At 45.2% G+C, this 12,663-nt stretch overlaps 1 protein-coding gene across 1 annotated transcript in view; it reads left to right on the forward strand.

Annotated features, from left to right (window-relative positions):
- Window positions 1-947: 947 nt before the first annotated feature.
- SLC18A3 (solute carrier family 18 member A3) overlaps window positions 948-12,663 on the forward strand; it is a 15,797-nt gene continuing 4,081 nt past the window's right edge. Inside the window, exons 1-2 of the mRNA XM_006916950.2 lie at window positions 948-1,075; window positions 4,909-4,966. Coding sequence (XP_006917012.2) covers window positions 948-1,075; window positions 4,909-4,966 — 186 coding nt within the window. The remainder of the gene's footprint in view (window positions 1,076-4,908; window positions 4,967-12,663) is intronic.

The following is a 12,663-nucleotide window of genomic DNA, read 5'->3' on the forward strand; positions in this document are numbered from 1 at the left end:
TTTTGACTCTGCCATTTTACTCCAGCAACATTTTGACCAAATTGCTTGGAGTAGGGGAGAAATTTGTTTAAAATAGTCAACACAAAATACAATAGGTAAAACGGCATAGATTAAAATTTTTGATTGACTAAGGAAGTAGATGAATTAATAATAAAAATGACCCCTAAAGAAAACTCATGGAGGTAGAAGTTATAGTGGCAAAATTTGATGACTTTTAAAGCCTAATATGTAAATCAAATCTTCATTGAGAAATTTACAAGGAAAATAATGTATTTCAGTGAAGATACTTTCAGTGAAATAAAAATTAAAATAAAGATCCAGGTGGACAGACAGGTAATTGACACAGCAGAGGAACAACATGTTATGCTCCAGAGTGACCAGAGAGTGGCAGCAAAGACCAGAAATGGAATCATCCAGGCCCCTGGTCTTTAAAGTGTAGGCTCCGGACTAGCTCTGCCTGTTCACAGGAGTTAAAAGATAATTTCAGGCAATGGCAAACAAAGGAGGCAAACAAGGTCCCTACTGGGACCTTGTTAGAAACACAAATCTAAACCCACTGAGTCAGAAACTGCTGGTGGCAAGGCCCAGTATGCTGCATTTTAACAAGCCCTCTGGTGACTCAGGAAATCCTGCAGCCAAGCACTGGTCAGGTTTCTTCTCCAAAATGAACAGGCAGTACTATAGGAGTTGGTTACGTGTTTCCTTATTACACCAAATAGCTTCTGCCTGGCCACTAAACTGCTTATTTTTGAAAGAAATAAAGCACAGCTGACTCTCTGTCAGACTGGGCGGCCTACTGCTTTAAACCTGTATCCAGCTCCAAAATGAGAGTGGGCAGGTCAGAGCCCTGTGTCTGCAAGTACAGCTCCTATGCTGGCCACCTCATCCCCATTGTCCTGGCATGGACACTGTGGCCCATCTCCAGCCTAACCCCATCTCTTGCCGGGATGCTTTTCCTGTTGGCATTTTTCTTGTTTGATCTGGATCTCTTTTTGGAAAAGAACCCTATGATCAATGCCAGGGAACAGGATCTGCAGTCCCGAGCCCTGGCCCCTCCCCAGCTCTGGTGCTGGAGGTCAGCTATGGAGCTCTCTCTTTCCATAGTTCCCCAGTTGATAAATTAGAGGGGAAATTCAGACCTGGCTCTCATAGTACACCTATTTTGCCCTGGTTTCTCTTATGAAAGCCTGGGCTATGTCTACAGTCACACCCCATGAGTATAATCCCCCAGCGATGACTGGAGGTAGATGATTAGATGAAAATGCTATTGTCTACAGAGCACTGGAACAAGGTTTGTGCAGCAACTGAAAGAGCATGGACTCCAAAAGAAGACAGACCTGTTCCAGTCTCAGCTCTGCCACTTTCTGCTGGGTTTGCACAAATTAACAAGCCTCTCCACACCTCAATTTCTACATCTATAAAATAGAGCAAAAACTACAAAACTATCAAGCCTATCAATGTCTGGCACAGTACATAGTACCAAGTAGGCTGTCAGCACATGGAGGTCATCTTCCCTTACCTCAGGAAGTAGTTAAGATCATGTGGGATATTGTATCTGAAAACCCCTTACCCGGGGCTCTGCACCTGGGCAAGAGATGAGGACTGGTTCTGAGCCACAATGAGCCTCTGGCTTGGGTCCTCCTGTGATGACTGGGATGTCCTGTTTCTGGCCATCTTTGATTTCAGAGAGGACTCTCAGTGCTACGTTATCAATGTTCTAACAGACATAGGTGGTGTAATAACAATAGTAGGTGCCCCTCCAGTGCTGCACAGGCTAAGAGCCTGTTGTTGAAACCAGAAGGCCTGCCCCTGAACCCCAGCTCTGCACTTCCTAGCTCTGTAATTTTTGCTCATTTAACCTCTCAAAACCTGTTTGAGGATGAGTACAGACCCACAATCCCTAATCAGCAATTTCAAAATCTAAAAATCAATAAAAGCCAAAATAATTTTTTGTAACTCATAAGTCTGTCTTGACCTAACTCATTTGGTAGCAAAACCTGCCTGAATTGATGATTCTATTTACGGTCTGTTGATTCTGCAAAGTGTGAATATTTATATATTTCTCTACAGAAAATATTAATGTGTTTGATTATGAGGTGATCCTCCAGATCCTGTGGGGACTTATAAAAGATACGGTATTTGCACCATCTTATTTTCCTAAAATATCCAGTATTTTCAATTGCCAAAACTGTGTGCCCCAGGGTTTCAGATACGGATTTGCGGATCTTTAGTAGCTAGCTCACAAGTGGCTGGGGGAGTAAATTGGTGCTGTGTGAAAAGTTGCTCTGTGTAGAGCACATGGCCAGTGCACAGTAATGTCAGCCATTAGGGTTGCAGCTGCATGCTATTAGTGCCTTTCTCCCTTTCCCACATTCCCTTCCCAGGTCTTGCCTCCTTCATCAGAGATCCTGGCCACTTTGCCTTCTCCATGCCTCCTCTGGGCATCACCAGTTCTGCGGCTATCCTCTCGGGTGAGCCCCACTTCCCGGGACAGACATGTTATCAGATATAGCCCTCCTTTCCACCAGAACACCCCTAGATCCCATCTTTCATCTCACCTCCAAGGCCTCAGACTGTTTTCCCAAATTCTGGAGCAAGGCCAAACCAACTCTTTGCTTGGTAACTTCCCACCCCGGATCTCCACACCCCACTCCTGATGCTGAAAGACTAATTAGAAGGTAGAGCCTCACACGGGATTCAATGGGTCACTGTCTCTCCCATCATTCAATGCAGGGGCTGCTGGTCCAGTTCCATGGAACCTGATGCATGGCTACTCAGAATGTGAGAGGCATGGAGGTTTCCAGGGCAGATCTCGGTTGTCTCCTGGGATTTCTAGGCCTCCTGAACAAGCCATCCAGAGACTGTGCATATGGAGACAGGCACACTGGAAAAATATTAAGCATCCAACAGGGATGAGAAGTACCCAGTACAATTTTAAGCAAGGTGGTCTGGGAAGGCTTCATTGACAAGAGCAGATGGGAAGGAGATGAGGGAATGAGTGAGACTTTCAGGTGGGTTACTTTCCAGGCAGAGGAGAGAGCATGTGCAAAGGACCCGAGGTGGGTGGAGCAGGCATGCTGAAGACCTGTCCAGCAGCAGTGAGGATGGGGTCTAGACCAGAGTGCCTGAAGCCATTAGGTAGGTCACGACACTGACTTCTAATCATCAAAGGTCAGTAATTAAACAAGATGATATGGTTCCCCGGTTAGCTTGTTGTTTTTTAAAGGTAATAAACCTGGGTACTATTGTGGGGAGAAAGAAGCACTTTCATAGTTAGTGGGAATGGAATCTGGCATCATGCCTTTCGAAAGCCATTTAGCATTATCCATTAAGAGGTGTGAAACGGTCCTATCATCTGGACCAGTCATCCCACATCTGGGGCTGTATCTTTAAGAAAAATCCCAAACATAAGGGTTCTTATATGGTTCCCTTCAATTTGTCATAAAAAGCTAGTTGGCTCCCCAGGGCCTGGCACACAGCCCCTCCAGTCTCAGGGCTCTGCACTCCAGTGCCTCACCCCCATGCTTGGCCCCCCTGGCCCAGGATCCCACCTAGAGCACTTGCCACAGGGTGACCTCTGTCTTCTCCCCTATTCCCCAATTCTGGTCTGGGACAGCCCAGCCAGTCTTCACCCCCTGCTCAGGAAAGATTTCTCTTCCTCTATCTTTCAAAAAATGCCCAGGACTGATCCTCAGCCAGTTGCCTCTCCCCATCCCTCCTACCAGGGTTTGAAGCTAGCCAACCTCTCACTCCCATCATGAGTAGAAGGTCTTATCTGGTGGCCCTCCACATGGGGTACAGCCTGGGATCTTTCTAAGTCCCCTGGGAGTGCTCAGTGGGTCCTGTCACTCACTAAGAATGGCTGAGAAGGGTTACTCAGGGCAAGGCTTGGCCCTGCTGTTCTCCCTTCTTCCAGCCACTGGGAGACAGACAGAGGCTTTATGAACCCATCAACCATAACACTCCACTTGGGATGCTAGAATATGCTCAATATCTGGGGTCAGGTGAAAAGAATGTTCCAGGTCATATAGTCTGCTACTAGATGGCATCCAAGAAGTTCAAGTGAGGAAATGGAACCTGTCCACCTGTCATTGCTCATTTACAAACCCAGGGATAGTCCACTCTTTGCCAGCCTGGCCAGGCATGGAGCCCCCACCAATGGTTAAACACCCCACTGGGGCCTTATGGCCTGGGGGAGACAGAGATATTCCTTATGTGGGATGTGTATAGGTGTCATCAAGTATTAGTTTGAAACTAGCTTTAAATGAAGTTTAATTAATAGCATCTTAATTATCTGGGAAAACAATGCAGTGGCTAGTCTTCTTGATACTCAAAACTGATCGTGTTTCAACTGAATCAGAATGCTCACTACTAACCTTCCCTCACAGCTTCACAGCTGCCATTCCCAACTGCAGGGTCCCCACACACCTGTGTGTGGGGGGCACACCTGTATCCACATCTCTAGGTAGGAAGTCTCTGCATCCCTGCCTGTGGCACTATCCAGAGCTCCAGGACTATTCAGGGACTCCCCTGTCCCATTCAGACAGCCCTGAGTTGGGCTTCTGTAGAACTGGACTCATGTGGCCAGAATTGCCAGGGGTGTCCCAAGCCACCTGCCCATGCTCCAAGGGGCTAGTTCTTCCCACCAAGATATAGGCTTTTCCTCCAGAATCTCCAATGACATCACCAGGAATTAGGGGGTCAGAATCCCATCTTGCTTGGCCCAACTTTCTCCCAGAGACCCGCTCTTAGGGCCTTATCTTGCCACATGTCCACAATGCAGGTCCCCAGGGTTCTTCAGATGTGTTTCTTATTGTACCTCAATAAGAAAGGGTCAGAACTCTGGTCACTTTCTTTCTTGAGAACACCTCCAAATGAGTCACTTTTTATTTTTTTCACATGTTCTAGGCACAGTGCCAGGTTCTGGGGACACAGTGGTGACAAATCTGAGGAGATCATAGCTCATGTATGTGAAGCAATGGCCATTGTCAGCACACAATCATGGCAGGATTGAGGGTGCCATTGTCCTGCAGTTTACAGTCCTGTGTACATATCTACCAGTCTTTCCCAATACCCCTGCTCTGCCTGGTCCCAGCCTCACCCTTGAGCACGGACCACAGATGAGGAGACTATCCCAATACCCCTCACTACAGCACAAGCTAACTGCCTCCCCACCCCCAGAGGGGCAAGAACAACTCTCTAGACAGAGTGCACCCACAGTTGTAGCTTGATCCTAGAGGGGGATGTGAATGCTCCAGCTCTTTCTTTCAAAAAAAAAGTGTAGGGAGCTGGGAGCCACCTCTGAGCTGGGCTTAAGATGGCCAATTGTCCCACCAAGTCACCCAACCCCTCCAGCCCTGACTCATCATCAAAGCCACATTTGTGGGTGTGGTAGTGCTGGCTCTAGGGCCACCTTCCAGGTACAACCCCCAGGCTCTGTTGCTTGCTAGCCACATGACCTGGAATGAATTACTTCATCTCTCTGTGTCTGTTTCATCCGATACGAATGGGAAATAATAATATTATCAACTTGATGAGGTTGTTGTGAGGAATAAGTGAGCCAGTGCCAAGCTTTTCAATCCGCAGGTCATTTACTATATGTTTGTTATAAAATCAAGTTAGTGGGTTGTGACCAGCATTTAACATAAATATGTGGAAACAAGAGTATGCTTCACTTTGGGACAGGGGGTGGTACACACAGCTATATGCGTATGTGGCACAAACTGCTCCCAGATGTTTTTCTGTGAGGACTCATTGTGGGCTTGGGAAATGTTTGCAGAATTAACAGGCCAAGGTGAGGAAAAGACATGCACTCAAACCTGAGAGCAGAAGCATGTGCATGTGGGCCAGGATGCTCCCCAGGTGAGTAACCCATTCTGTTAGGAAATAAAACATGGACAACAGTAGGACCAAGCATGACAGGACCCAGGTGTCCTGGACAGACTGCCATGTGCATATGGCAGGGAATGCTAAGAGAGACAGCATGGGGAGGAGCTGGAGTCACATATCAAGGGTCTTAAAAGCCATGGTTAACTTGTGAACTTAACCCTAGAAAATGGAAATTTAAAGCAAGAGGATGATTGATTTAACAGATGTCTATTGAGTGCTTGCTATGGGGAAGATTTATATTTTAAAAAGTTGACTGTGAGAGCAGCTTAGGGGGTCGAGAGCTGGTGGCAACATCAGAGACAGGGTGTCCACCAAGAGGCTACTTCTATAGTCCTAGAAAGAGATATTAAGGATGGAGGTCAAAGTTTGGAGAAGGAAGAAACAGGTACAGCCTCTGTACCTGGAGCTAGATGGTCCCCAACACCCAGGGGAGGATGGCAGCCATGACCTTGCACACAGGTTGGGGGGAAAGAGCAGAGCATTGAAGGCACAGAGGAATTCTACAGACCCCCAAAGCACAGATGCCATATAGCCAAGAGGATAAACCAATGGACATGAATCAGACAACCTGATGACCTTGGTACATTACTCAACCCCCTGCACTTTCAATTTATAAAATGGTGCCCAGAAGAGTACTTAGCTCATAGGAGTGTTATGAGATTGAAAGCTAATAATGGTAAAAGCCTTCTACTGTGTCTGGCTTAGGGCCAGAGCTTGCACTAGGACTGCTTGCTGACATCTCTCTTACATCACAGACATGCCTGGAGAAGGCACCGGCAAGCAGCCTGGGAAGGAACCAAATTCTAGTCACTCAGACACAAGTCAGGGAAAGTGGGCTGACTTTGTAGTGCCTCTGTGCCCTCCAGGCCCATGTTCATAACTTAGACCCATCCACAAGGACTTGGGGCCTCGGAGTGGTGGGCACAGTACATGGGCCCTGCATGGCTAGCCCTCTCAGCAGATAGGACCTCCCTGTATCTTCACCATCCACACTTGGGGCCCTTCTGAGAGAATCTGTTTTCAGAGGCTTCAAAACAGATAATCTTGAACCCATGGCCACATTACATAAGCACAGAGGATTTCCGCGATTTTTAGTAAAGATTGTTAACGCATCCCCATTCAGAACAATTTGCTTCCAAACAAGCATCTCCCTTGGATTTGCACTAAGCCCTTCCATGTGCAGAGAGTATGATGGTGCTGGGGACTGATGCATTCGAGTATAATGCAGTCCTGTGTAGCATGCATCTGCAGGTGACATCCTTTTAGGGTGGTTGTCTGCCCTCCCTCCATGCTGCTTTCCAAGATTTCCATGCCCCAAACTTACACTTTTCAAGTGCTTCCTTTCCAGATCAAGACAAACCTCCAAAACCAAGAGATGCTCGGCAGCCTTCATCTATCATCTTGGTTTTCCCAACAGAGCCAACCCTGACTGTAAAATGCAGTTTCCCTTAAATATGTTTTTTGCCTGCCAAACTAGTCAATCAGAGGAGTTTTTCAGTGAGGCTGCAGTGTTGATGTGCCTTAGAGCAAATCTATTTCCTGGCTTCTCCCAAGATATATCTGGGGTATTTTTCAGGAACACTTCAGCTTTCTTCTAAGTCCCTCTGTCCATTGCAGGCTCAACAAAATTTTGGCACGATGAGGAAGTGCTATTCTTTTCAAAAGTGATAAACAGGCTTATACTTTCAATGCACAGTCTTCTACTGGGTATGTTGTACACCCTGCCCCTTAAAACCCTCTCTACAAGGGTGCACACTCTGGTAGAGGAAAGAGGAACATGAACACATCATTGCAATATTGTGTGAAAAGTACAGTAATAGATGCATGGTCTTAGCACAAAGGAGAGAGATTATTTTTATTTGGAGGTGGGTGGGATGAAGAGTCTTGATTTGATCACAAAAGATGAGTAGGAGTCATGTCAGCAGACAAGAAGGGGTAAAATTAACAACCACATAAACTTACTTCACGTAAGTTTCATCAATACCAAACCCTGTGAGGCACCGTCAACACACCCATTTTATAGATGTGTAAGCAAGGTTTGGAGAAGTTAAATAACTTGAATAAAAAACTTGAGAAGATAAAAAACTTGAGAAGCCGGTTCAACTCTGTATGCTTTTTCAAATGACAGAACCTAGATCCCAAGCATTAAGTAAATTTACTCTAGGTTAGGCAAGTAGAAGATGGTGGAATCAGGAATCAAATCTGGGTATCAAATTGAGACCATGGAGGTAGATGGATTATAGAGGCCCTTTTGAGCCAAGCTAAAGAATTTGATCTTTCCCTCATTGATGATGAAGAGGCTCTGAAGGGTTTAAATTGGTGTGGCAATTTCACATCCACTCTAATTTATCCTGCCCAATAAGTAAAAACCACAAATTCTAGTAGTGAAAAAGTAACAGGTTTTTAGCTGGGCATGTCCAGGGCAAAGCTATTTTATTTAGTGTCGTTATTCTATTTAATGATGGTATTCTATTTAATGAGAATTCCTACAACTCGTGAAAAAAAAGATAAACAATCTCATAGAAAAATGGTGAAAGAAAGTAACAGACAATTTACAAAAAAAAAAAAAAAAATACAAATGGCCAGTAAACATATTAAAAGGTACTTGGCCAATTAAAACAATTACACAGTTAAAACAATAATGAATACCATTTTTTCTCTCATCAGATTAACAAAAGGGATTAAGACAGAAAAGAGAAAGTGTTGGCAAGGGTGTTGGGAATCATGTCCTCTCATACATTGCTTGCAGGAGTATATATTCATGCAGCCATTTTGGAGGACAAATTGGGAATTCCTTTTAAATTAAAAATATGCAGATTGCTGGGATCTACCAAGTTGTTGATATATGTCATGTCAGCAGACAAGAAGGGGTTGCACTTCCTGAGGAAGCACTTCCACACAAACACAAGGATACTTATTGCAACAACCTCACACCTAAAAATTAAAAATAACCTAAATGTCCATCATAGAGAAATAACTGCAAATACTGCAGTATATTCATAACAAAAAACACTATGCAGCAGCTAAGAAAATCAATCTATTTCTATATAAACTAAAGTGTATATATTGTTGAGTGCAAAAAGAGAGATTACAGAACGATACATATATAATAACATTTATGTTAAATATACTTATTTAAACACAAAGGCTGTTGTGTTTTATATGGGTTTGTAGATATGTATGGAAAATGGTTTAGAAAAGACTTGGAAAATATATATGAAAACAGTAAGAGTGGTAGTTTCTGAGAGGTAGCAGAGGGGACCAGGGTTTGGGGCCATGAATGAACATTCATAATATTCTAACTTCTATAAGTATCTCTATAAACAATTTCTATTATGTGTTACATGATTAATTTTCATGTTAATGAATGTAGGGATAAAATTTAAAGCCACTGACACATCAGCTCCTACGCAAAATGCTATGGCCACTGCTCTGCAGAATGTATAACAAGCAAAATGTTGTTACTAGACACACAAAGACAGATCTTGCCTTCAAAGAGCTCTCAGGCTGGTATAGAGGAACAGGTGCAACACCATGTGGGATAAATTTCTGAAGAGGGGTCGATAGGTCATGTGGAGGGGGAGGGGAAGTTATTCACAATACTTCAGGAATCAGAGAATGTGATCATATGGCAACTGAGAGACAAAGCTGGGCATGGGCTGAGAGAACTTCAGGTTTAAAGGTACAGAGGTGGGAGCTCCCAGGGCCTGTTAGGAAATGAGGAGGACAGGAAAGGTGGGGGCACACTATGGAAAGCCACAATTCTAGACGAAGAAGCTAGATGCCAGTCCCAGGAAGCAGGAAGTCCTGCCACATCTGTAGCATGTAGAAACTTGCTTGAAACTTCATAGAGGAAAGAAGTTTGGCATACGTGCAGGAGATGGGTTGGCTGGGTCAGGAAACAAGGGATGAGTTGGGAGGTGATTGCCCTAATGTGGGGGAAAGTTAGGGTTAGGAGAAGATTAGGGAGCAGGGATGGTCTCAATGGAAGAGATAGATGAACCTGAGAGACTCACTGGGTTGGGATGGGAAGTGAGTGGAGGGAGTAGAAACTAAGATTTTGAGGACCTGTTGCCATCCAATGATTCACAGGAAGTGTTGGGAGTCAGAAGGAAAACTGGTAGGGTCAACCCCTTCTCTGGGAGCTGTAGAAACTCCAAGGCTTGCCCACAGTGCAGGAGCTGCAGTCCTTTTCTTTTCCCATTGGAATTCAGCTACACTGTGCACAGGCAGGTCTGGGCTCTGAGGACGAGCTGGCCAAGGGCAGGCAGGCAGGCAGGCACGTAGTCCTTCTGGCTTTGAGCCACCAGACTCCCAGGCTTCCGGGAAAGGCAGACGGGGCTGCTCTGTTTCTTTGAATCTGAGAATATGTGGCTGGGGAAGCCTAAATTAATTAAGTGATGCTGAGGACCTGAGGTCCTCCCAAAGAAGCTCACAGAGTGGGTAGTGAACGAGGCCAGGGGAAACTACACTCCCTGTCCCAGTATTGGAATCTAAAGAGATTCATGAGCTTCATTGGAACTAAGCCTGCACTTAAGTGCTTCCAAGGAGACAAAGAAATAATAAATCAGGAGCAGGTGCCCCACCCACACACTGCCACCACCACTATCAACTTGTTTCTCCACAGAAACATGGTCATTTCAAGTCTCAGGGACCAGATTTCTCAATTAAATAACTATTGGCAAGGCCCTGGAATTAACTGGGCCCATGACCTTCTCAGAAAATAGTCCAGGATGGGCTGATACGTTCCTCCAAAGTACCACCCCACCACAATTTCCTCCCAAACTCTCCTCCACACACACACACCAGACCTCACCCAAGCACAGATGTAGGAAGACTACCCTGCCACCCCCTCCCCAAGCTCTCATACTCCAGGACTCCCTGAGTACACCACAACAAGCTCCACTTGGGTACTAGCCCAGTGTGAAAAAGACTTTATTCTAGCAGACTGAAATCACAATAGTATTCAACGGATAGAGTGAAAGGTTGTCAGCCAGCAATCACCAAGCTGTCTCTATTCGTGGAAAACCATAATAACTAGTTCCTTCAAAGTGTCAGGCATTGAGCCTTTCAAACGTTCAAATAAGTCATCTCATATTCTTCAGCCATTCTCGAGCAGGACAGCATGGTGGCTGAGAGCTGAATGCTGGAGCCAGATAGCCTGTATTTGAATCCTGTCTCCACCACTTATGAACTGTCTAACCATGGATAAATTATTATACCTCGGCATCCTTGCCTATGAAAGATAATAAGAAAGTTGGTAATAGGGTTAAATGAGTTAATGTTTGGAAAATACTTAGAGCTGTGCCTGGCACATTATAAACACTTATTTGTGTCTAACAGATAAATTCCTCCATTTACTCATTCTGCTTACATTGAGTACCAGATAGGTACTCTGTAGCAACAGTTCCTATATCTAGCTAAGAAAGGAGAGGGAAAAATGCTTTCATTTTCTCCAACAGAATTGGATGGGAAATTCTCTTGTTCCTGTAAGTTATGCTTAGGAAAAGGAGTCTCCAGAAAGTTCTGTTGAAGAAGAAGCCACAAGTGCAAGAAGACTGAGGAGCGGGGCCCTTGTGGGAGGCAGGTTGGCAAGTGGTTAAGTCAAGGCCAGAACCCTGGACAGCTCCCCGAAGGCCCATACAAGAATGGGGTTGTTCCTGCGTCTTGCCAAGGTACAGGCCCAAGCCTTTTGCTGAGGTATAGGGTGTTTATCTCCCTACAACTCCTACACTCTAGTTCTTGGGGCTGCTGAGGGACAGGTTGGAGGGGTTGCCTTCTGAGCTTGAAATTGGAGAGTGAAGAAGTTTAGGGCACCAGACCAGGACCTTCCACCTCACATGGATCTTCATTTGCCCCTCTCCCCTACACTGCCAGGATGTGACCGGCTTGCAGATGGAGTAGCAGAAGCACAATGAGGCACAGAGAATAGGGAGGCAGTGGGAGGACCACAAGAAAGGTCCCACAGCTTGGGTTTAAATCCAGGCTCTACTGCTGGGATCTTGGGCAAGTGACCCTGGTTTTCTATGCCTTGCTTCCTCATAAGTAAGACAGGGGAAATAACACCTACACTGCACCAAAACTCAGTGAGAATCAAATAAAACAGCACACATAACACCCCTGGCACAGAGTGTTTAATAAATGAGTGTTTCCTGCCATTGGGGAACAGAGGACTGGAGAGTTAGAAATGAACCCAGAGACAACTTGGCTTCATGCTCAAGAATAATCATGAACTATGCAGGCCAGAGTGCTTGGAGAAGGGGTCTGTACCTTGAAGGACCTGGGAAAGTTTCTCTTCTTTAAGATTCCACTAAGTTCTAAGTTCTTCTAACACTAGACAGGAAACTTCTGTTTTAAATCTCCCCTTTTATTCTGACAAGAAAAACAATATACACATAAATAATAATTGTTCTGTAGGCTAAAAGACTGCCTCTTTAAAAGACCCATAATGGGAGAGTCAGAAAAGGCCAGAGGTTTCAAACTCAAATGACTGGAGAGCCAGACAAATGACATAAATGTGCAAAGCCAGCTGGAAGGAGCTTGCAATGAGCTGGAGAATATGTGTGTGTAGTGACTAAAGACCTTCAAATAAAATTTAAAATAATTTTCTCACCCCAACAGAGCCCTTCTACAGCATCCATTTCTGCCCAAGAGCTGCAGTGAAAGAGCTCTCTCTTAACTCCTTACTTAACAGAGTCTAAGACTAGAGCCCAGAGAGAGGTTGTGGCTTGCCCAAAGTCATCCAGAGCCAGGCTTGCCCCCATACTGGGGCTC

This window comes from Pteropus alecto, unplaced genomic scaffold (assembly GCF_000325575.1).
Source record: "Pteropus alecto unplaced genomic scaffold, ASM32557v1 scaffold287, whole genome shotgun sequence".
In the NCBI taxonomy this organism is placed as follows: domain Eukaryota; kingdom Metazoa; phylum Chordata; class Mammalia; order Chiroptera; family Pteropodidae; genus Pteropus; species Pteropus alecto.